A 26,197-nucleotide genomic window follows, 5' to 3' on the forward strand; every position below is an offset into this window, starting at 1 on the left:
ATGGAGATGGAATCGAGTTAAACAAAAGGGTATGTGATGTCACATGTGACGGAATGTGACGGAAAATTAACGGTAAAAGATGTTTTAGACAATTGTAAAAACGTTAAGGGTAATGTAAGACAATATATAAAGATTAAGGTAGAATTAGTTAAAGCCTTCCTTTTTAAAGCTTATTTAAGAGATTTACCCTTAAAAAACTCGGCTGGGTCATTTGAGCCTTTCGAGAACAAAGCCATATAAGCAAGAGCGCGAAGAGAAAGAATAGAAACAAGAAGGAAGGCGAAGGAGCATAACAACGACAATGGCACAGGAAGTAGAGAGCGTCTTAGCGGTGGTTGGGTCAAAAGCAACAGAAGAGGAGAATGATGGGGTCGTTGGCGGTGGTGGTAGTGGTGTTGAAGAACCTGAGGAGAGAGAGGTCGTAGGCGATGATCTAGCTTTTGAGAAGTCCTCGACGACGGCCATGTATCAACCTCACCCCTTGGAGTACTCATGGACTTTCTGGTTCGACAATCCTTCCTCCAAATCCAAGCAAGCTGCTTGGGGTGCCTCCATTCGCCCCATTCACACCTTCGCCACCGTCGAGGAGTTCTGGAGGTGTTCCTCAATCATTGTCTCCATCTTCGTTTGATTGCTTCTCGTTTCTTCACTTCTTTTTGGAATTCTCGCTTCATTGTAACAAGAAATGCTCAAAACCCCTTCCATGATCCGAAAGAAAAGAAAAGAACTTTAAAATTGAATAAAAATGAGTTAAAGAATGATTAGCACTGAATCGCAGATTCGGGATAGGTTCATAGTAGTCAATGATTTATGTTCCTTGTGTGAAAAAGAAATGGTTCTTTTCTTTCTTCTCTGAATTCTGATTGAAGCTTTCCTCAACATCCATCTTTCATGCCCTGCTGAATATGGATTAGTTGTCCTCGCATTTTATTCTTTCTAGATTTTCCGCATCTCATGTTCTAGTTAGATGCATCTTATTCTATGAGATAATTTGCAACTGGGGTTTGAAAAGGAAGTGTGTTCTTCCCTATGGAAATATTCATGAATCAATGTCATGGACTTTACCAAAATTGACGTTCATAATCTCTGAATAGCTTCTTTATTTGAATGATTGAAAGCAAACTAAGATGATAGACCTTCTTGTGAAACTCTTATCTATGCCACTGATTTGATTTGCATATTTTTTTAATGGTTTTTTTTTTAATAATAAACTTGACTGCCAGGTTCTATTAACAGGTAAAGACAGTAGGGCGAAACTTTTTTGACTGACAATTCTTGATTTGGTTTCTTGTAGTTATCTTAACAGGTAAGGACAGTAGGGTGCAATTTTTTATTGGATTCCTTATTTGGTTTCATATAGATTCTTTCCATAGGGCTGATAAAAAACAAGAGAGTTGGGCCAGCTGGCATTTGTTTTTGTTCCATTTTGGAATTTCGTTGTTTTTGCATTGATGATACTATGGGGGTGTTCTCCATCATGTATGCTATCATTTTTTTTATCATTCCTAGAAATGCCGCACCAGCAATCACAAAAATGTTTTCTTAGTTGTGTTCTCTTTTCAAAAAAAAAAAAAGTGAAAATATTTTCAGTTTGATAAAAAACAATCTTGTTTCCAATAAAGAAAAAAAAACGAAATCTTGTTTCAATAACTGACAAAAGATGCTTTAAAAACACGCAAAAATAAACATGTTTTCACTAGCATAAGGATGATATTGTGTGTGGAACACGCATACACACCCCAAAATATTCTATGCACCCTCTTAGAAGTTCTGCTTTAAAGCTTCTTTGGCCCTTTGGATCATACAAATCCACTTTTAAAAGAATTTAGGTCCAAAGTATAAATAAAAATTACAAAAGAGAGAGGTGAGTTGATATCCATTTTATCAGAATCTCCATGTGAATATTGTATCTTATTGAAGCTTAATATTAAACAACCAGAAACCATGCTTTTGAAACCAGACATCCAAGCATGCATTTCTCATTCTAGTTTCCGAAATAAGAAATATGCTATATAACCAAGAGAATGTTTTCTGTGTTTTTGTTTTGAGAATCAATACTCTTTCAAGAAAAACAGTTTCTGGAACTGACAAGTCACAACAAGAAAAACAGTTAACATTGGAGAACACTCCCAAAATAAATGGCCCTTTACTGATGATATATTTTTCTACTTGGACAAGCATTGCTTCTGGGATTTCATTTGTTTCTGCTGTGTATTTACTATAGCTTTAACCTTTTGTCTTCTTTGCTTCGTATTGTATGGTCTAATGTGTCAATGTTATGATCTTGGAACAACTTTTCATTGGTTTCATCAGCACCATCTTTCTATGATAATGTTATTTCTTGATTCCCAATGATAGCCAAATTGTTTGCTTTACATCTGCAACTACCACCACCTTCTTTTTGTTAGGGTTCTCCTTTGCATATCTATGATGATTTTTCACAAATATATTCTGCATTCAGTGTTTATAACAATATAGTCCATCCAAGCAAGTTAGCTGTGGGAGCGGATTTCTATTGCTTCAAGTACAAAATTGAGCCAAAGTGGGAGGATCCTGTTTGTTCTAATGGAGGGAAGTGGACCATAAGCTTTCCTAGAGGAAAGTCAGATACTTGGTGGTTATATACGGTATGCTTCTGGTACTAGTAGAATTATATTAATACCAAGTACTGTATGTATTGCTTCTGCTAATATCCTGAGTGAATATCTTTAGTTGCTGGCAATGATTGGGGAACAATTTGAGCATGGTGAAGAAATTTGTGGAGCAGTTATTAATGTTAGAGCAAAGCAGGAGAAGATATCTTTATGGACCAAGAATGCTTCAAATGATACTGCTCAGGTAAATAGTACCCTCATCTATCCAGTGACAAGTGAACGTTGCATGTTATATCAGCTGCTCCTTAATCATTTATTGTTTATATGTTATGGATTCAGTATACTTTGACTATTAAATGAGACCATAAACACAATAACTGATAGTCCCTATACAATAAACAGAGAAACGATCTAAGAGGCAGCAAACTTGACCGACTCTTGACACAGGGCCAAATAGTACGACTTGGCCCAACTTGGTGGAGATCCAATGTGGCTTTTTCTTCCAAGACTGATAACTGGAACTCACTATGCTAACTTTAGAACCGAGTCATATTTATAAATGGGCTTCTTCTAACGTTAAAGAAAACAACTGTTAGAGAGTCCCAACAGTAACAAAAACAACTTGCATTTGGTCGCACTTGGACCTGTTCAACCTGTTGGGTCAGGGACAAGTGTCCCCTAGGTAGGATTATCTGCCCAAGCTTTCTCAACTACCTAGCCAAACTATTGACCATGCCAAGCAAGTGTTGTGCTGACATGGCAATAGGCTGTTCAACAAATAGAGACAAGTGTAAAGCAAGCAGCAACAACAATGAATAACATAAGCAGAAAATAAAGTTGGTGTTTTAGTTGGCAGTAGGAACACTATTACCCATTGGTGTAGGCTAAGCCATCAGTCATAGGATTTATCCATAGTTTCCATACACCAAGGTTATTCCAATCGAGGGCACCTGACCACTCATACCAATAATAACTTTAAAGTGGTTGCATTTTTTTTCTTTTTCTTTTGATCAATAACAGGAATCCATTAGATTAATATAAAATTTTAGTTACTAATTATCAAAAAAAAATATATAAAATTTTAGTTACAGCACTCCAGAGAGAGATAAATAGGCTTAACTCTCTCCATGAGGACAACAAAGAAAGAAAAATTACAGAACAACCCAAAACATTTGATCCCTTCCCACCCCCTGCTTTGCCAAAGCATTTGTTGTTCTCTTGACCCACTGAAACTGGATTCCCAGTCCTCTAGTTAGCTATTTAATCTCCCTCCTCATTAGCAAACTTCCAAAGTCCACTACCTTCTTATAACCAGCTTAAGACCAGCTTTGAGTCCCCTTCAACAACTAACTTTTGTATATTCAATTCCTTAGTCTTCCTTAGACCCTCCAGTACAGCATAGACCTCAGCTTTAAGAGAGTCCCCACTCCCCAACCCCAATGGGACCTGAATACAATGCAAGCACCTTCTCATCCTCATCTCTGAAGACCCCTCCTACACCTGATGGACCTAGATTTCCCTCACTACTTCCATCAAAATTTAGCTTTGTAAAATTACAGCCTGTTGGTGAGTACACAAGACAAACTGAGGAGTGGGCAGGTGCAGAATTTGCCACCTCCAACCAGTTATTCAACAACATATCTGTAGAAATATCAATAAGAAGGTCCAAGGATTTTAGCCAATGCACCATCCTAATTGTTATTACTCCAGTAAGACTTTCTTTACTTCTTTCAACTTCAGAAAAAAATTGGGTGTTCCTTTCCTCCCATAGAGTCCAACAAATAGCAGCCCTCACACACCTCCACATAATCCTTCCTCTTTTGTTTGGCCAATGAAGGAACAAAGGGCTAAACAAACTTTGAATGTTTGGTGGTGGGGTCCACCTACAACCAAAAAAGGAAAGAAACCATTCCCAAAGATCAGTAGCAAAGGGGCAAGAAATTAATAAGTGGTAGGAGCTTTCACCATTAGCCTTGCAAAGAATGCACCAATTGGGAGACAATCACCAAAAAGGCCTTTTCCTTTGTTGTGAGTCAGAAATATTACACCTTTTCAAGAAAGCTTCCCAACAAAAGGCTCCAATCCTTAGAGGAATTGGCTCACCCCAAACATTCTTTACTGGACAATTCTGTGCAAAATTACTGGTTGAAGGCAAGAGGGACTTAAAGAAGGAAGCACAAGAGAAAGTCCCAGAGGGAGCTAGGGAAGCACAGTCTCTTATCCCTCTTAGAGGGATCCAACACCACCCTATTTAATATCTGAACCAGACTCATGACATTTTCAACCTCTACATCCCAATCAAACCCAAAGTTAGATTGAGAAGGAACTGGAAAACTGGACACAACCTTGTCTTTATACCGAGAGAGGGAAGGAAATTGGTCTTTCAAAGGTATCTCACCCATCCAAATGTGCTCACAAAATTTTACCTGATTCCTAGAACAGAGGTCATACTTGATGTGCTACAAAAAGGAGGAAGAATGGCATGTATAGATTTCCAAAGAGAGGCACTAGTAGACTTTGCCACAGTCCCAGTGTCCCAGCCATCACTTGCCTAACCATGAATACTCAGAATTACCCTCGTCTACAACTTATCCCTCTCACCTTCCAACCTTCACAGCCATTTCCCCAACAAAGCTTCATTTTTCCTCTGAATGTTACCTAAACCTAGCCCTCCACCAGCCCTACTTTTAGTGACTAGTTCCTAATTCACCATGTGATCCTTCCTCTCCTCCCATGGTTACCACAAGAAATCTCTCATCAACTTTTCCAAAACCCTACTTATCTTCACGGGGATCCTAAAAACTGATAAGTAACACACAGACAACTAGCCAATGTAGATTTAATCAAAGTAATTCTGCCATCTAGAGATAAATAATTCTTCTTCCAAGAGGCCAACTTCTTAGTAAACCTATCAATTACAGGGCTCCAAAATCTCTCTTTCCTCGGGTTATCCCCTAAGGGCATCTCCAAATAGAACAGAGGCCACTGAGACACTGTAGAGAACACTGATGTGGGCCAGCTATGGTCCCACTTTGTCCGTAGGGTAGAATGTGTTCTAGTCATCCTAGGGTTAGCTAGTGGTCAATTTGTTATTCCAGTTGTTATTTATATTTCAGTTTTATATTGTTTTATTTGTTATGTAAATACCAAGGGCAGATTTGTTCTTTTCATGTAACTGGCATAACCTATAAATATTAATTAGAAGTGGCGGCGACAGAACATTGAGATTCTGTCCTTCCTTTCAAAGTTTGTGTTCTACTGCTCTCTCACTACTCTTTCTCCTCTTTCCTCTATACTTTCTCTTCTTTTCGAACCTGAAATTTAGTAGTGCTCAAGATTGATAGCAGTCTTGAACACCTACATGGTATCAGAGCCAAGTTAGGGTTTCTCATGTGAGTCTAGTACCAGTCGACCACATGAGAATCTCCTAGGACTGGAAGCTGAAAAGGTGGAGTTCGCAGATTGATTCTTGGAGATCGCCAAAAGGGCTAGTAGCTGTTGAAAGCTTGTCATGGTTGCAGAGTGTTGGTGGTCATGAAGGATCAGAGAAGACTAGGGTTCGGGTAACCTTGGAAGGCAGCGAACAATTTTTCCTTGTAAGTTATTTATTCTCTAAAAGAAGTACTATCAGAGAAGATAGGTTGGACCTATCTTGAAAGGGCGGCCGAACCATTCTAGGGTTTTCTCCCTTCTATTCTCTAGGGTTTTACAGCAAACCCTACTGCTGGGCTGAACTGTTTCAGGGTCTGAAAGTGATCTGCAAACCCTACTGTTGGGCCGAACTGTTTTAGGGTCTGAAAGTGATCTTGCAGCAAACCCTAATAAGTTTGCAGCAAACCCTAATGTTAGGCTAAACCTTGCGGTTTACCTGGAGTTGTCATCAAGTTTTTTTCTTTTAGCATTGATCAGCTTTTAGGGTTTCATATTAACCCTACTACAAGTCTATCTGTACGGTACTGATTGGAATGTGCAACTGAAATGTTTTCTTTTGGGACTGATTAAAAACCCTAATTCTCCCAAGCATATCAGACCTGCGTCTAAGCTGATCTTTAGATTCTTTTGGGGTTCTCGAATTCTCTTAAGGGGTGAGAACTGTATGGCTTGCTACTATTGTGTTTGCTAGTTGGTTTCAGATCATCAGTTATACCTGTCTCATGCACATATACCGTGAATACAGATTGGTTCTATACTGATTTTTGGTTGTGATTGATAGTCCAAGTGTTGTTCTTTGGCTATAGTAACCCTAATTTTGAGACTATTGGTTCTTGACCGAAATGGAGTTTAAAAATCAGGCCGAAGGCAGTTTTGGGAACAACAGTTATGTGGTATGTGAACATTGTAAGAAACCCAAACACACAAAAGAAACATGTTGGAAGCTACATCCTCATTTGGTCCCGGCAAAGTTAAGAAGCAAAACAGGTAACGTTCATGTGGCCGTGAATACTAATTCAGCATCCTCGTCTGGCACAAGAGGCACATTCTTAGAGACCTTAGCTGCAGTTCGGGCTGCTCTTATACAGTTGGAAAAGGAAGTTGGGATAAAGTATCATTTATCTTCATTGTTTATCACTTATCATTTATCTTCTGGTAGGGATAAAGTATCTATTGTTGATAGCTCTCTTGTCCCCATTTCTGGCAAGGGTGACATCAAGCTATCGGATACCATCTCCTTGTCTTCTGTCTTACATGTCCCTAAGCTTGATACTAACCTTCTTTCAGTCAGTAGTATTACCAAACACATGAACTGCTCAGTAACTTTCTTCCCTAACCGGTGTGTTTTTCAGGACCTGAAGACGAAGAAGGTGATTGGGACTGGCCGTGAGACGAATGGGATCTATCTGCTTGGGGAGAGTTCTCGTCGGAAAGAGTCAGGGGATAAGAAGTCACTTATTTCCCAGAGTGTGAGTTCGGTTATGCTTTGGCATAACCGATTGGGTCATTTGTCTTTTCGGTCCTTAAAGAGTTTGTTTCCTAATTTGTTTGAGTCTGTTGAGTTGTCCCAGTTGCAATGTGAAAGCTATGAGTTTGCTAAACATTGTAGACACTCTTATTCATTGAGCAATAAAAGGAGCAATCGTCCTTTTGATCTTGTGCATACGGATGTTTGGGGGCCATATCACATTCCTTCCATGGGTGGGTACAGATATTTTCTGTTATTTGTTGATGACCATACCCGGTTTTTTTGGGTTTATCTTATGTGTTCACGAGATGAGGTTCCCGCCCTGACCCAAAACTTTCACCAAATGATCCTAACCCAGTTTGATGCCAAGGTCAAAGTTCTTAGATCTGATAATGCAAAGGAATACTTTGCTAAGCCATTGGCATCTTACCTTCTTAATCATGGGGTTATTCACCAAAGCACTTGCCCTCATACACCTCAGCAGAATGGGGTTGCAGAAAGGAAGAATAGGCACATCTTGGAGGCGGCTAGAAGTATTATGTTTACCTCCAATGTCCCTATTCGCTTCTGGGGTGATGCTATCCTCTCAGCGGTATATCTTATTAATCGGGTTCTTTCCCAGGTTCTTGATATGCCATCTCCTTTTTCCCTTCTATACCCAGATGAGGAGTTGTTCGCTATTCCCCTTAAAACATTTGGTTGTATCTGTTTTGTTCAGCTTCTCGGACCCCATCACTCCAAGTTCGAACCAAAAGCCTCTAAATGCATTTTTCTTGGTTATGCACAAACTCAAAAGGGTTATTACTGCTACGATCCTGTCTCAGGGAAAAGATTCGTCTCCATGGATGTCACTTTCTTTGAAGAGACACCCTATTATTCTCGGGTTTCTCCTCAGGGGGAGAGCAGTGCGAGTCGGGATTTGGGTCACTTTCTTCAGGGGGAGAGCAGTGAGGGTAGGGTTCATACTTTTGGGGCTGTTCCCTTACCTATTCCATTGGGTGATGAGGGCTACCATAGTGAGGGTGGTCAGAGGGATCAGGAGTTGAGGGTCTATCACAGGCGATGCAGGTAGGTTGATCCCGGTCATCAGCAGTCCAGGCCAGCTCCAACCTCTTCTGCGGCTCCAAGTCCAGGTATTACAGTCCCAGGGCCCATAGAGGCATCTTCCATTGTTTCCACTTCACCCCTTGCAAACGACCTTGACCTTCCCATTGCCATTCGTAAAGGAAAACGACATTGCACCACATCTACAGCCCATTGCATTTTCCAGTTTTTATCCTATGATTGCCTATCTCCCTCCTGCAGGTCCTATCTTACCTTCGTTGCTAATGTCCCTATTCCAAGAACAATGCAAGAAGCCCTATCAGTCCCGGAGTGGAGAGGTGCAATGCAAGTTGAAATGGATGCCCTGTTGAAAAATAATACTTGGGAGCTAGTTGATTTGCCCAAAGGAAAGAAACCAGTTGGATGCAGATGGGTATTTACTGTGAAGCACAATGCAAATGGCTCCATTGAGAGGTACAAAGCTCGGCTAGTTGCAAAAGGGTTCACCCAGACTTATGGTATAGATTACTTGGAGACATTTGCCCCGGTAGCCAAGATGACCACCATTCGAGTTCTATTATCTCTTGCAGCAAGCCACAATTGGCCTTTGTACCAAATGGACATTAAAAATGCTTTTCTGAATGGAGACCTGCAGGAAGAGGTTTACATGCAGTTGCCTCCTGGATTCTATGATACAAAGATAGGTAAGAAGGTCTGCTGGTTCAATAAGGCATTGTATGGTTTGAAGCAGTCACCTAGAGCTTGGTTCGATAGATTCAGACTAGCCCTTGGGAAGTTCGGTTATGTGCAGGCCCAGTCAGATCACACACTGTTCATCAAGAGGGTGGAGTCCTCTCAGACACTACTTGCAGTATATGTTGATGATATTGTGGTGACAGGAAATGACAACCATGAAATTGAGTCCCTCAAACAACTCCTTCATCAAGAGTTTGAGGTGAAAGATCTTGGTGCACTTCGGTATTTTTTGGGTATTGAGGTTGCTAGATCCAAACAGGGGATCTTTATCTCGCAGAGGAAGTATGTCCTAGATCTGCTGGCAGAAACTGGAAAGTTAGGTGTCAAGCCTGCGGATACACCCATTGAACAGAACCACAGGATTAGTGCAGAGAGTGGGGAGCCTCTTGAAGACAAGGTTATGTTCCAGCGATTGGTAGGGAAGCTTCTATATCTCTGCCTCACTTGGTCAGATATTACTTATGCTGTTAGTGTTGTCAGCCAGTACATGCATTCTCCTCGAACCACACATCTTCTTGCGGCAGAAAGAATATTAGCATACTTGAAAAGATGCCCGGGTAGGGGTATACTGTTCAAGAACAATAACCACATGAAGGTGGAGGTCTATACGGATGCCGACTGGGTTGGGAGTGTTGATGACAGAAGGTCTACCTCCGGATATTGTGCTCTTGTGGGAGGTAATCTTGTCTCTTAGAGAAGTGAGAAACAAGGTGTTGTCTCCCGATCTAGTGCTGAAGCAGAATACAGGTCAATGGCTAACGGAGTGGCTGAGATCTCTACTTGAGGAGTTGGGTATTGAGTATGAGAAGCCCCTGATGCTGTATTGTGATAACATGATAGGACCAAACACATTGAAGTTGACCGACATTTTGTACGAGAGAGGGTCTTATCTCAAGAAGTATGTCTCCCTTACATCACATCTAGTATGCAACTAGCAGATATTCTCACTAAAGCCGTATCGAGAAAGAAGCTAGAGGCAGATCTATCCAAGTTGGGAATGATAAACATTTATTCCCAACTTGAGGGGGAGTGTAGAGAACACTGATGTGGGCCCCACAACTATGGTCCCACTCTATCTGTAGGGTAGAATGTGTTCTAGTCATCCTAGGGTTAGCTAGTGGTCAATTTGTTATTCCAGTTGTTATTTATATTTCAGTTTTATATTGTTTTATTTGTTATGTAAATACCAATGGCAGATTTGTCCTTTTCATGTAACTGGCATAACCTATAAATATTAATTAGAAGTGGCAGCAGCAGAACATTGAGATTTTGTCATTCCTTTCAAAGTTTGTGTTCTACTGCTCTCTCACTACTCTTTCTCCTCTTTCCTCTATACTTTCTCTTCTTTTTGAACCTGAAATTTAGTAGTGCTCAAGACTGATAGCAGTCTTGAACACCTACAAACACCATACAACCCAAAGCTTCATCCCTCTCCATTATAGTTCTCTCTTCCATATTGACCCCCACCACACAACTCTTATCAAAGTTCACCTTTATATTTGACATTTGTCCAAACACTTGAATCACCAACTTCAAGTTTCTAGCCCATCTCACATCCTCCCCCTCACAAAACATAATTGTATCATTAGCAAACTGTAAGTGGGTGATAGGAATGTTGTATTTTCCAACCTTCCACCCTCTCACAAGACTTCTCGAATCATCTCTCTCAATTAGCCTCCCCAACACTTCTGCAATCAAGGTGAAAAGGAATGGAGAGAGGGGTGGGGGTCCCCTTGTCTAATTCCCCTAATAGCCGGGAAGTGATCCACTACAATTCCATTTATTAGGATGGAGTAATGACAAGTCTCGGTGCAACCCAGGATCCATTTACACCATTTTTGCTCAAGGCCAAAATAGTCCAACACTTGCATATAAAAAGACCTATCAACCATGTCGTCTACCTTCTCTAAATCCACCTTGCACACAATCCCTTTCCTCCTTGTTCTCCTCAGATCCTCCACACACTCATTGGCAATTAAAATTTGATCCACAATTTGTTTGTTCCCCACAAATGCCCCTTGATTCTGTGAAATTAGCTCCGGAAGCACCTTTCTAATTCTTCTAGACAAGACCTTCACAATGATTTTATACAAGTTGTTAACTAAACTGATTGATCTAAAGTCTCTTGGATGACTTGCTCCCACTTTCTTTGGGACCAAAGCAATAAAAGTTGAGTTTAGCCTTGAATTTATCACTCTCCTCTGGAAAATTTCATTGAACACTTTAAGGATATCTTGCTTTAGTATCTTCCAACAGCCTTGGTAAAAAAGCCATGGTAAATCCATCCGGTCCTGGTGGTTTAGATCTATCCATTGAAAAAACTGCTTCCCTTATTTCCTCCATCTCAAACTTCCTTTCGAGCCACCTCTTCTTCTCCTCAAACAATTTCAGCCAATCTAACCCTTTTACCCAGATTTTCTGATTTAAGGGCCTTCTAAACAATGACTTAAACTTCTCCACAAAAGCCTTAGCAATCTCATCCTGCTGAGTTAATGACACCCCATCAACCACCAACTTAGAAATCAGACTTTTCCTTCTACTGTTGGCCATTGCATAAAAAAATTTAGTGTTTCTAGCACCCTCTTTCACCCACTTGTGTTTAGACTTTTGCCTCCAGCCGACTTCCTCTTTGAATAGGATGTCTTCTAACTGCTTCCACTCCCATCTTTCTTGTCTTCTAACTGCTTCTCCTCACACTATTAGTCTCATCTGTGAATCTAATGACATTGAAATCTCCTCTTAAACACCAAGGGCCTTCCTAGATAAGTTACAATTTTATCTTTTGTGCTGTTTACAAAACTTTTTCTTCCAAGATAAGTTGAGTTACCACTCTATTTGAAGGATTGCTCATTAATTGTCATGTGACGGCATATGTCAATACAGTGAACAATTTCTTGTTATCTAATGATTTGATGAAATACCTGTTACCTGTCAACAACCAGATAACGAAGGTTGATTGAGCGAAAGCTAGTTTGGAAGAATCTTTTTATTTCTAACATAGTCACACTATAGTGTTCAAATAATCTTCTTGTGTATGTGTCTTTTTTACTTGCTCCTCCACTATTGCTTCAGTTTGCTGCCACTACTTTTTAAAATGCAGATTCATTTTAGTCTTTTTTGTTGTTTCCTTTTTTGTCTCCTTTCAACTCATCTTTTCCCTCCTTTAACACCACAATTTAGACTCAGCAACAGGCTGGGTTAACCCACCAGTCCTCAACCAATACAACCTTAGTATACAGGGTGTGGATTTGGACTTGTTGGTTCTGGGTCCTGAACCCGTTAAGTATATTCGAATATACATGTTATATATGTATATAAAATATATTATTATATGAAAGAGATACATCAATACATTTTTCATGGTTTATATGCAATATCCTCAAATAATTGGTCTAAATAAACCATTTGTCAGGGAATATAAATAATTTTTTTAGTGATATATAAGATGTTTTATATATGGTGAAACAGGATTCATGTAGCCAACCCCATATAGTTGGGATAAGGCTTGGATGATGATATAATATCTTTTGGAAAGAGACACCAAAGAAAGAAATACCAGTTATAATCGGGTCTTAAAGGGTCAATCTCAAAGAGCCTGATTAATAGTAATAATAGTACAGTCAGTTTATGGGCCTTTAATATATAGACCCTATAGGGTTGTGGTTGGGATCAGATCTTTGTGTTTTCCTATCAGTTCAGAACTAGATCCAACCCGATCCAGCTAAGACATGACCTATTTACACGCCTACCTCAACTATTTGTACCATTATTAACCTGCTGTTATAACCATTTTGACCTCCAGTAGGGAAGCAGCTGCCATGGACGTCTCATTCTTTTCCTTTTTTTGGATTTTCACTCCAACCTTCATCCATGCCTCATCTCTCTAACTATTTATTCTCACCCCCTGCATTGCCAGGTTTCTGATTATGAAAACTGTTGCCAGGTTGTAAGCCACTTGAAGTATCAGTTTTAGTTTCATGCTTTCTCAGTTTCACATATCATTTTGATTTTTTTTTTTGATCAATCATATCATTTTGAATTTCAACCAATAAAGCACCAAGTTGACAAAAAATGCATATAGCATCAACCATTACTGTTGCCAAAACAATCAAAACAGAAATCCCTTTTCTTGATGCACATCTTTCGTGGCTTGTATGTCAAGATAAAATCCTCCATTGTTGATGCACAATCAAAACAATCTGAACATAGCTATCTATCATTTTTCTTCCCTTGACGCACATACTGTCTTTCTTGTTCAAGTTGCACTTTGGTGATTGTGCTTGGCCTCTATCAAGTGTTGTAATTCCTTCTTGCCTTGAATAGCTAGCTACTTGTGGAGATCATCACCTCAAACTTTGTAAATCCTGTCTTAGATCTTTCAGTCTGATTATAGGATTTTGTTTTTTCTTGTTTCACCTGCAGCTCTTTCCTGGATATTATGCTTGTCTAGTGAGCTCTTTACCTGAAAAGATCACAATGGAACAAAAATTTGCATAGACTAGTATTATAAGAGAAGTTTTGCATTACTAAACTATATCATTAAAAATCATTAGTATGATAACCAGCATTGCAGGTATGTGGAGTGGATCTTGGTAAATAATTTATTATGAACGCAGCCCACAACTTAAGGTTTCCATTTTTAGTGTAGGTGACTTGTTCTTGATCTGAGTACAACTTTTGTGCATAAGCACTTGCCTGAATATGCTTGTCAGTGTCCAACTCTGATCTTAGTTAGTTTCCATATTATCAGATATCCATCCAAAGTAAGTTTATCCGTTCAATATACAAAGAGTATACCTAAAGACTTAATCAGTTTGTGTGAAAATCACATAGATGTTATTTGATCTATAGTTGGGGGAAAAGACATGCATGTTTAATAAAATCTTGTTTGGAGGAAAATGTTGTACATGTTAGACACATTAATATGGATTGACTTCTAATAAGACAAATTTCAAAGAATCTCAAGGGGCTACTGAGCAGGGATAAGATGAATATTTGGGGCGGAACCACGGAAGATTGCTGCCTGGAATCAATTGAAGGCCTTCCTTCACAGTTTGCAGTTGAGAGGTTTAAGTAGAAGGGGGAGTGTGGCATGGAAGACCACCCCTTTTGCTATTTTTTTAGGTGGTGGAGGGAGAGAATTAATACCATTCAAAGGGATTTGTTACAATTCTTTTCTTTGAAGGAGATTCTTTTTGCATAAATGGTATTGAGTGATGTGAAGGTCTTTGTATATCCCCATAAATGTGTGTAAAATGTGGTACATGTTAGACACATTAATATGGATTGACTTCTAATAAGACAAATTTCAAAGAATCTCAAGGGGCTACTGAGCATGGATAAGATGAATATTTGGTGTGGAAGATTGCTGCCCGGAATCAATTGAAGCCTTCCTTCACAGTTTGCAGTTGAGAGTTTTAAGTAGAAGGGGGAGGGTGGCATGGAAGACCACCCCTTTTGCTATTTTTTTAGGTGGTGGAGGGAGAGGATTAATACCATTCAAAGGGATTTGTTACAATTCTTTTCTTTTGAAGGAGATTCTTTTTGCATAAATGGTATCGAGTGATGTGAAGGTCTTTGTATATCCCCATTGTACATTCCTCTAGTGTACTTCGGGCTGATGTAACTTTGTTTTGATACAGCAATATAATACAAATCTATACTTTGTATACATCATACCTTGTTTTGATGTAACCTTTTTTTGATAGGTAATGGTAATTTTATTAATTATTATAGAAAACACAGTATACATCATACAACTCCCCACAAAGAGGCGCGAGGTGCAGCCTCTAAGCTACAACATAAAGCTTAAAGTGAGCCCAAAAGAGCTGACTCCTATGTGCTCCTTGTTTGGCTAGAAAGTCTGCCAACCCATTTGCTGATCTTCTTTCCCATTGAAATGTGACCGACATATTTGACATTAGCCACTTAATTCTTCTCAATGCCCCCTTGTAGGGCCAGGCTGCCATCTCTGGCTCTTTTACCCAACCAATAACCAATTTGGAGGCACCTTCAATCATTAAATGCTCCACTGCCAACTCTTTTGCAATTTCTGCTCCTTGTAGTACAGCTTGGACTTCTACAGTAACTTAATCTCCCATCCCTATGGGACTGGAAAAAGAGCTACAATCTGGCCTTCAGAACTTTTGGCTACTTGCTCCCAATTCATCTTTATTTCATCAAAAGAGTAGGGTGAGAACAGGTCCAAGGATTTTTCCCAGCTTATGGTCCTACATAAAATACTTTCCAGCACACAAGTCTGATCCCTCTCCTTATCATTAAAAATTCTGGCATTTCGTTCCTCCCAAACAGTCCACACCAAAGCAGCTCTAGCACATCTCACAAGATTCTTCTTCTTCTCTTTGGACACCTGAAAGTTGTAGGGTCAAAAAGTCTGCAAATCTGCTATGGTTTTGTCCACCTGCACCCAAAAAGATCAAAAAGCTTCTCCCATAGGCCTACAACAAAGTGGCAAGTGATGAGTATATGGTAACAACTTTCTTCATTAACCTTTGCATAGGGTACACCAGTTAGGAGAGATACAAAGACCAGGTCTTCTTTTTTGCAAAACATCCAAGGTGTTTATTTTTCCAAGAGACTTCCCAACAGAGGGCTCCCACTTTTGGAGGGACAGGTTTGGACTAAACCTCCTTGTTATGAAAAGGCTGAAGCAAAGAAGAGGAGCACAAGGAGGCGAAGAAGGAAGCACAAGAAAAGGAGCCCAAGGACAAAGGCTTCCAAATGCGGGTATCTGGAGAAGGGTCCAAGCAAACAGGATCAAAAATTTTAAGGAGCAAAGCAATCTAGTCAAGCTCAGAATCTCTTAAGTCTTCTAAAACCCAAATTCCAGTTGATGCCAGAAGAATTGGATGACACAAACCTTTGAATTGGCTTGTTTTTAAAACACGAAATGGAATACCAGGAGGGAAAAAGGTCCTTAAGGGTGAAGCCACCAACCCAGACATCCTCCCAAAACAAAACCCTATCTCCAGTACAAGCACCATACCTGATTAGGTTCAAGAAAATATGAAGAATGCTATGAATAGCCTTCCATGGAGAATTCAGCGTAGCCTATCGCGATACACCAGCATCCTAACCATTGCCTACATAACTATGCACACTCCTTACAACTTTGTGTCGAAGTCTTTCCCTTTCTAGAGGCCACCTCCATAGCCATTTGCCTAGCAAAGCTGTATTTTCTTTCCTTAGACTACCTAAGCCCAATCCCCCCTGCTCCTTCCTCCTACTCACTAATTTCCACCTAACCACATGATCCTTTCTCCTTTCCCCCGACCCCCACAAGAAATTCCTCATAATTTTCTCTACCTTCAAAATCACCATTTGTGGCATTCTAAATACCGAGAGGAAGTAACTTGGCAAGTTTTCTAGAGTAGCTTTTATTAAAGTGATACAACTTCCAAGGGAGATGTAGTTTCTCTTCCAAACTACCAACTTCTTTGTGCATTTTTCTACAATTGGATTCCAAAATATTCCTTCCCTTGGACTATCTCCTAAAGGCAAACCCAAGTACTTCAAAGGCCAGCTAGCGGTAGGGCATTCTAAGGACACCACTATCTCACTCATCTCCTCCAGCTCGAAATTAAGCTTTGACTTCGACACACATTCAAACAACTTATTACTCGTTTCAAATTCCTAGCCTTTAGTGGGTCTCTAGTCTCACAAAAAATGATTGTATTAACCAGATCCAAGCCATCTCACTCATCTCCTCCAGCCTCTAACCAGATCCAAGCCATCAACCCTCGAAATGAGCCTACTAAACACATCAACTATTAGAGTGAAAAGGAAGGAAGAAAGGGGGTCCCCTTGTCTCAACCCCCTAGAAGCTGGAAAGAAGTCCCTAACCACTCCATTAACTATAACCAAATAATGGCAAGTTTTTAAACAAGCCTCGATCCAACCACAACACTTCTCTCCAAAACCATAGTTCTTTAGGGACTCCAACAAAAAAAAAAACAACCAACCATCTCATATGCTTTCTCCATATCTAGTTTACACACAAAACTTTTCTTACTCCCTTCTCTTGAAGTCCTCCATGCATTGATTTGCTATCAGAATTTGATCTATAATCTGTCTTTCTTGAATGAAGGCCCCTTGTGATTGGCTTATTAAATTAGGAAGGGCTAGTTTTAACCTTAATGACAACACTTTGGCCATAATCTTATAAATGCTAGTCACTAGGCTAATGGGCCTAAAGTCTTTTGGTTGGACTACATCTCCCTTTTTAGGTATCAAGGTCTGGAAAGTGGAGTTGATCCTTGGACTAATAAAATGATCAGCTGCAAACTCCACAAAGACTACCAACAAATCTAACTTGTAATATCTCAACAATCCTGAAAGAAATCCATAGTGAAGCCATTAGGTCCAGGTGCTTTAGATCTATCCGTTGAGAACACGGCCCCCTTTATTTCTTCCAGGTCAAAATCCTTTTCCAGTATATTTACCAACTCAAGGTCCAATCTAGGCCACTCTAAACCTCACATCTCTTGTCTTTTGTAGACTGACCTAAAATGATTCATGAAAACATTAGCAATCTCATCTTGATTATCCACAACTTCACAATTGATCTCTCTTTTCGACAAAATTCTTTCTCCTTCTTCCATTAGCAATAGCATGGAAATATTTAGTATTTTCATCCCCTTCCTTAATCCATTGATGCCTTGATTTTTGCCTCCAACAAATCTCTTCCATATGCACTATTTCTTCTAACTCCTTTAGGGTCCATCTTAAGTTCCTTTCTTCTTCTGACAAAGAGCCATGTCCTTTCTCATCCAGAAGTTCAATTTGGGATATAATACTTAATTTCTTCTCCTCCACTCTCCCGAAATGCTCCTTGTTCTAGTCTTTAATTTTACCTTTCATCCTTTGAATTTTCCTATGGAATTTGACACCCATCCTGAGAGTTCCCACCATTTCTTCATTCCACCACTCCTTAATCTTATGAATAAAGTCTGGATGTGTGTGTGTGTGTGTGTGTTTTCTGATAATTATAAAGTCTGGATGCGTTAGCCACATATTTTCTGTTGAAAGGCTATTATTTTGTAAGTTTAGTACCGTAGGGGTAGTTTGGTACTTTCAGCACCTTTTATTTTAAGTTGTGTCACCCTAGTATAAATAATAAAAAGCTGGCACTGCCAACATCTCTTAGGTGACTCCAAATCTCTTTCTTTCTTCTCTCTTCTCTCTTCTCTCTTCCTTTCTTCCTTCTCTTCTGGATAACATGGTATTAGAGCAAGATTGTCAGATCTGAAAGAAGAGATTGAGCAAACCTTTTTTGTCTTCTTCCTTTGCCAGCTACAGTGAAATTTATTAAAGATCCAGATCCAGATTCAGATCAGTGATTTAAAAGGCACACCTGAGGCGCACAGGCGAGGCACATTTTGTGGTATGCGCCTCGCCCAAGTCCTAGGTGCACCCCTTTCAAAAGGCGCATGCCTAGTGCGCCTGATGCACCTTGCGCCTCAGCCCAAGCGTGCACCTTTTTAAATTTTTGCGCTTTTTTGCTGTTTTTTGAGTCTAATGGCTGGGCCCGACCCCCGACCACACCCCTCAAGGCAAGCCCGAACAAGTCTATGAGGCGTGGTACAAAGGCGACTCAGAGAATCAAGAATGCAATATGTTATACATGCTACTTGAAGCAATGCAATTAAGGAGAAAAAGAGATTGTGGGTTTTACATGCTTGAAAATGCTTTATATGTTTGCTTTTATTTTTAAATTTTCATTTGAACACGCGTTACATGTTATGTTTATGTATTTTAGCTTTAGATAATAGGTTTTTTAAAACATTTATTTTAAAATTTAAGTTTATATTTTTTATTAACATTATGTTTAATATTTTTTTTATTTTTTTACATTTTTAAAAAAAATTGGCATCTTTTTTTGGATTTTCTAACTTTTTTAGTTTTTAGCTTTTTTTTTTTTGTAATTTTGCGCCTTACTTAAAAAGGCACGCGCCTCGCCTTGTGCCTTTTTTGCGCCTTGCGCTTTTAAAACACTGATTCAGATCGGACTGAAGTACTCTCTCTCCCTTTCTCCTTTTTTATTTTTTCTGGTCGTGTGCCAGAACAGAACCTGTAATAGGTTCAATTAGTTAATGTGAGGTGAGCAGCACCCTCTTCTTTCCTTTTTTGTGGGATCGAGTGATCCCTGAAACAGACTATAGGTCGGTGATGACCTTTATATGCTATGACAACAGCCTTCTGATGAATTTGTAGGTCAGGGGATGACCTATATATGCTGCGACAGCAGCCACACTTGATTTGTAGGTTAAGAGAGAACCTGTACATGCTGCGACAGCAGCCATACCTGGTTTATGGTAGGCCAATGATGACCTGTGAGTTCTGTAACAGCAGCTGATTTTGTTTGAAGAACTGAGATTTAAAAGGGGGGAAAGGAGGGGAGTGGTTGTCTCTAATTCCCTGGTGCAAAGAGTTTATTGGAGTGTTTGACTAGTTCTTTTTGGGTTTTTTGTGTTCACTTGGAGTGTAACCTGAAGTTGTGATTATGAGTGGTGAAGACTCTGCCACATCTGGAGTCTCCTCAATGCAGAACAGAGTAAGTGGGGGTATAGATTTATCCTTCCCTATGGCTGTTATACCCCTAGATGGCTCGAATTATTTAGAATGGTTGAGGGGGATTAAGTTATACATTACTACAAGGAGAAAGATAGGGTATATAAATGGGAGAAGTAAAGAACCGAATTCCGGGAGTGCTGAGTATGACAGATGGAACCAGGAAAACAGCATGGTTATGTCCTGGCTTTTGGTGTCTATGCAACCTTAGGTGAGAAGGAACTTTATGTGGGCTGAAATTGCTTGAGATTTGGGAGCAAGCAAAATCGACCTATTCTAAACTGCGTCACTATGTAAAAGTCTATCAGTTACAGGCAGAATCATCCACTTGTAAACAGGGGGAGAGGAGCCTTTCCGTGTACTATTCAGATTTGACCTCCATCTGGAAGGAGTTAGATCACTATCAGAGTGTAGACTGGAAGTGTGATGAAGATGCAAAAGCATACAAGAAGCTTGTTTCCCAATAAAGAGTGTTTGCATTTCTCAATGGCTTGAATCCAGTATATGAATCCATCGGAGTTCAGATCCTAGGCAACAAGGATCTTCCATCTGTCTAGGAGGTTTATGCATTAGTATAGTCGGAAGAAAGTAGAAGAAATTTAATGAACAGCTTCGAAGGGGATGCAGTTATGTTGGCTGCAAAAGGGAATGTTACTACAAGTGGGGGAAATTTTTTTAAGGGGGACCTTCAAAAAAGGGTGGAAGACAAAGACAAACTATGGTGCACCCATTGCCAGAAACCTCGACACACCTGTGAAACATGCTAGGATCTTCATGGGAAGTCAAAATGGGCCCAGGAATAAGCAAGAAGAAAGGTTCAGATCTGAATAAGAAGTCATGACAACAAGGTCCAAGAAAATTCACCACAGCAAATATGGCTTCTCAGGAGAATCAGCCCCCCACTACTACTATGACTCAGGCACACACTTCTGGTTCTGACCCAAGGGAGGATATTCTTAATTCCTTCCACGACCATTTAGAACTCTATGGTAGAGCAATTCGTCAGATGGATTTTTCTCCTCCAACTTCATTTGCGTCTACATCAGGTAACTTTGCCACAACATTCCATGTATCGTCTCATTCCCCTAACTCTCCTTGGATAATTGATTCTAGAGTGTCAAAACATATGACTGGTAAGTCCACTTATTTCCAGACCTACCACCTCCTCTCTAGAAGAGACAAGGTGAGACTAGCTGATGGTTCATATTCTACCATAGCTAGTCAAGGAACCATTTCTCTTCCCTTTGGCCTCACCCTGACTAATGTCTTGCATGTTCCAAAATTCCCTATTAATTTGTTCTCTGTTAGTAGTATCACTAATTCTTTAAACTGCTCAGTAACTTTTTTCCCTTCTTATTGTGTACTTCAGGATTTGGCCTCGGGGAAGACGATTGGTAGAGGACGTATGGTAGATGGACTCTACATGTTGGAGAATAAGGCTAGTCTTACAGTCTAAGAGTCTAAAAGTCAGTCTAGTACGAGTCAAGTCTATTTATAGCACAATCGTCTTGGTCATTTGTCTTTTGAGTCTTTAAAATTGATGTTTCTAGAGTTAAATTTAAGTCAGTGTTAATGTCACAGTTCACATGTCAAACTTGTCAATTGAGTAAGCATTGTAGAGATCAGTCTTCTTCAAAAAATAATAAATCTGAATTTTTTGTCCATATTATTCATTCTGATGTTTGGGGCCCTATTACTTTACCGTCCGAGTGGCTACAAATATTTTATTACCTTTATTGATGATTACTCCAAATACACTTGGATATATCCCATGCGAACCAGGGATGAAGTACCAAAAATTATCCAAGATTTCCACCAAATGATCTTCACTCAATTTCAAACTGAGATCCAAATTTTCCAATCCGATAATGCCAAAGAATATTTTCATAATGATCTCACGGAATTCTTCGCTTCGCATGAATCACTTCACCGTAGCTCATGTGCCCGAACACCACAACAAAATGGTGTTGCTGAAAGAAAGAACCGACACCTTGAAGTGGCCAGGGGTTTACTCATTCATATGAATGTCCCGAAACGTTTTTGGCTTGAGGCTGTCCTTTGTGCTACCTATCTCATTAATTGTATGCCCTCTCGTTGGTTAGAGTGCAAACCCCACATCAACTTCTTTTTCCTAAGGTTCATCTTGTTTTTATTCCTCATTGTGTGTTTGGTTGTCGTTGCTTTGTTCAAAATTCGGCGCCCACCCATGGAAAATTGGATCCTCGTGCTATTCCTTGCATCTTTTTGGGGTGCTCCCTCACTCAAAAGGGGTTATCGATGCTTTGATCTTGTCTCTCAGAGATATTATGTTTCTATGGATGTCTCTTTGTTTGAGAGTGAGCCTTTCTTCCTTGTTTCTCCTCAAGGGGGGTGTAGAAATGAGGAGAAACTGATTCAGCTACCTCATCTTCTTGATCCTCCTCCCTTTCGTGTTTTCTTTTGATGTCACAAAGGCCAGCCAAGTTCAAGAGCTGTGGAGCATCCAGAAGCTGTACCACCAATGCCATCAAACTCTCCGGGGTTGAATCCTTCCCAACCAGGTACCTTGGTTCCCATTGATGTTCCTGACCCTATTGCCATTGATACCTCTATTGCTGATCACCTTAAGCTTCCTATTGCTCACCGGAAAGGTGTTAGGTCTTGCACCACTAAACACCCCATGTCCCACTTTGTTTCCTGTGAAAACATTTCACCTTCCTTACAGGCCTTTCTCTCTTCCATTGACAGTGTTCTTATTCCTAAGAATGTGGTAGAAGCTCTTTGATACCTAAATGGACAGATGCTATGAAGGAAGAGATTAATGCTTTACATAAAAATGACACATGGGAACTTGTAGATCTTCCTGAGGGGAAGGAACCAATTGGGTGTAAATGGGTTTTCACAGTAAAACATAGGGTTGATGGCACAGTGGAGCAATATAAAGCTTGTTTACTAGCAAAGGGGTTTACACAAGTGCATGGAGTGGATTATGCAGAAACTTTTGCACCCGTTGCTAAGATGAACTCCATTAGAGTTCTTTTCTCCTTAGCTGCTAATCTTGACTGAGACCTTCATCAACTTGACATCAATAATGCATTCTTAAATGGTGACCTTGAAGAGGAAGTATACAATGGTGCAACCCCTTGGTTTCCGGGCTCAAGGTAATGAATAGAAAGTGTGCGGGTTAAAAAAAAATCATTATATGGCCTGAAACAATCACCGAGAGCCTGGTTCAGTAGTTATCACTGATAGTATATATTGATGATATAGTTATCACTGGTGATTGGAATGATGAAATTCAAAAGTTGAAGAGTTTCCTTGCTACCCAGTTTGAAGTGAAGGATCTAGGTCCTCTAAAGTACTTGGGATTGAAGTGGCCCGCTCACAAAAGGGTATCTTCATTTCCCAAAGAAAGTATGTCCTAGATCTACTCCAGGATACAGGAAAATTGGGAGTGAAGCCTGTTGATTCCCCTATTGATCCTAACCACAAATTTGGAGACTGTCAAGGTGAACCCATTGAAGATACGAAACAGTTTCAGAGACTTGTAGGAAGATTGCTATATCTTTCTATGACTCAACTAGACATTGCTTATGTTGTTGCACCCCAACTTTGCACTGAAGGGCAATTTGATGCCGCTCAAACCTTTGGTGAAAGCCTCATGTTTCCAACTTTACATCATTCTCTCATCTTGCTTATTAGACAGAATTGAATGGATTCGTATAAATGTTTTCTTCAGGGGATCAAACATTAATCTTCATCAAACCAATGATTAACTGCTTATAAATGAAATATGATTGTGGTAGTTCCTTTCCCTGCACATTTATAAATTTTCTGTTGGTGTCAAAGTGATGGTATATATGTCCTTGGGACATAAAGATGGCCATTGGCCATCATAGAATTTTTTTAGTAATTTATTGGCTATCAACCTTTTTTTTTACACTTTATAATTAGCAATTAAGCAACTATTGATGATTCATGGATTCCTACGAAGATTTTGTCCATGGTCCACACAAGGGGTGGGTCCCCAAGTAAATGAATCCCAGCCAGAAAGTAAAGAAACATGTTTCTGTGTTCTTGCTTTCTTGTTTCTCTATAATTGCCTTAATCCTAATCAGAGAACTTGCTTTCTTGTTTGTAGTTGAGCATTGGGAGGCAGTGGAAGGAGTGTCTTGATTACAATGACACTATAGGCTTCATATTTCATGTAAGACTTATAATTTATGCATTTGGACATCCCTATTGCCTAATTCATCACAAGTTAATGGTCATTTGTATAATATCCTGCTCCACAACTCCAGGAAGATGCAAAGAAGTTTGATAGATTTGCCAAAAATCGCTATTCCATATGAACTGGCGTCCTTGTACACTGACAAAACCAAGTTGAAACAGAAGGGTATGTGTAATTGGTAGCCCATAAAGTTTGTAAGAAATTGAAATGTTTGCTTGCTAAAGATTGCTTTTGCCTCTGCAGGTTCTCCCATGGCTGCAGATCAGCAGAATCAGAGACCTTTATCATTCTTTTCTATTGGACTTTTGCTAGAAATCATTTCATTTGTAGTGAAAAAGATGATCAATAACCCCCGGGCATATTGTTCATTTGTTTGTTTGATATGGGGATTGACTTTGAAGTTTTGCCTCGTCAGCCATTTCACTTAAGTCGCTTGTTACAGTTGGCTTTTTTCCAAAATGAAATTATTTCTTCTAAGTATCAAATCCATGAATTAGCAATATCTTTCCTCTTCTCCAAGTCCAAATTTAGCTTCTCTTCCAAAATTGATAGAAAGAGAAGGCGGTTCATTAACCAATAACACACGCTTACTAGACATCAATACTCAGCACCGTGGCGCCACTGAAAAACAGTACCTCAAATGCTCATCGTTATTTTTTTTTTTTTTATCAATAACACAATTCATTAATAGCTTCGTTATTATTATAAATGTTTAATAGCTTCGCAACAGTCAACAGCTTCTTGGACAAAGATCTGCACAAATCACTGGAATGAAGTGATGGCAGTTTGTAATTATACAAACAACACAACTAGACTGGAAGAATTATCTTTCTTTTTCGGGTAAGTAGATGAGAGGGCCCCAAGGCTCCTTCCTCTTTTTCGGGTAGGTTGCGAAAGCAGTTTTCCATTATCGTGTTCGTTTTCTTTTGGTCGGAGAGAGGTTTTGAAAGAAAACCCAGGAATATAGTTGAAAAAAAAGGCGGAGTTCCCCTTTGCACACACCCCCTCCCCCCAAATAAAAAACAAATAAACAAATAAAAACAGAGGACCCACTGGAAGAGTCAGTATTCTCCCCTGCGGTCCTTGGCGGTTGATCATCTTAAGTCTTGGCAATTTGGCATTTAGAGAATTGATTCTATGTAGGTCCCACCCTAAAGTTGATTCGATCCGGGCAATTTGACATTGGTGACACGTGGAACAAATTATTTAGACCCTGTTTAATTTTACTTCGAATAAACACTTGTTTAACAATTACTTATTTTAAGTGTTGGAACCACGCATTAAATGATAAAATACTTGTGTTTGGTAAAAGTCGTCAAGAAGTATTTCTTTTGTGTTTTCCCCTCTCCTATTTAAACACAGCAGACGTAGCCACGTAAGGGGCGATGAATTCAGTTGCAGGTCCACCAGGGTAATCGACGGTGCAAAAAAACGGCCGACAAACCTGTCAGACTCTTTTTGTGCATATTTATTTTTCTATTTGAAGCACTTTGAAGGGTTATTTGAAGGCAGTATTCAAACCAAATACTGCATTTACGACGACTCCCTGTTTTCATAGGCATCGTATATTTGATACATTCGAATTTAAGCATCTTTCCTTTTTCATCCGAATCATGCTTGATCTAGACCTCAGTTGTCGATTTTGATACTTTTAACCTGAAAAGTGGAAACATCATTGACAAAATGTTGAGACCTCCGGTGTTACCAGCAACACCCCACCGTCCAGAAGTATCGACACGTATCAGCCCATATCGACTGATATGTATCGTTCCGGGATCTCTCCGATACACCCACTATATAGGGGTGTATCGAAGGTCTGACCGGTTCAGAGGGTAGAAAAGACCTAAAGCGGCTCCCCTAAACCAGTTGTGGAAACAAAAAAAAAAAAAAACCAAAAAACCAAAAAAATAACATCAAACATCCCCACCTCAATAAATGCTTAAAAAACAATAAATGATTTGACAAGTGGATCACAAAACAACCTTCAGTGATTTTTAAAATAAGCACTTACCTTATTTTAACAACCACTTGATCACCAAACATAACCTAAAACAGGGGATAAACTGAGAAAAAGTTTTACTCAAAGAGGTTCACGACTGAAAA

General features: G+C 39.6%; 1 protein-coding gene across 1 annotated transcript; it reads left to right on the forward strand.

The window, feature by feature from the left end:
• The first annotated feature begins 205 nt into the window (after nt 1-205).
• LOC104608966 (eukaryotic translation initiation factor 4E-2-like) lies at nt 206-24,579 on the forward strand. The gene is made up of 6 exons (XM_010275090.3): nt 206-597; nt 2,462-2,627; nt 2,713-2,838; nt 24,005-24,070; nt 24,165-24,259; nt 24,338-24,579. Exons 1-5 carry the CDS (start codon nt 302-304, stop codon nt 24,213-24,215), a joined length of 705 nt encoding a protein of 234 aa, XP_010273392.1. The 5' UTR covers nt 206-301; the 3' UTR covers nt 24,216-24,259; nt 24,338-24,579.
• Nucleotides 24,580-26,197: the final 1,618 nt, after the last annotated feature.

The sequence above is a fragment of the Nelumbo nucifera genome, chromosome 3 (assembly GCF_055504915.1).
Source record: "Nelumbo nucifera cultivar China Antique chromosome 3, China Antique-T2T, whole genome shotgun sequence".
Taxonomy (NCBI): Eukaryota; Viridiplantae; Streptophyta; class Magnoliopsida; order Proteales; family Nelumbonaceae; genus Nelumbo; species Nelumbo nucifera.

Excerpts from the sequence above, each read along its gene's own strand:
- LOC104608966 (XM_010275090.3), top strand. The coding sequence starts at position 302 with ATGGCACAGGAAGTAGAGAGCGTCTTAGCGGTGGTTGGGTCAAAAGCA. Across the intron at positions 2,628-2,712 it reads ATACTTGGTGGTTATATACG|TTGCTGGCAATGATTGGGGA; the intron begins GTATGCTTCTGG and ends GAATATCTTTAG. Across the intron at positions 2,839-24,004 it reads CTTCAAATGATACTGCTCAG|TTGAGCATTGGGAGGCAGTG; the intron begins GTAAATAGTACC and ends TCTTGTTTGTAG.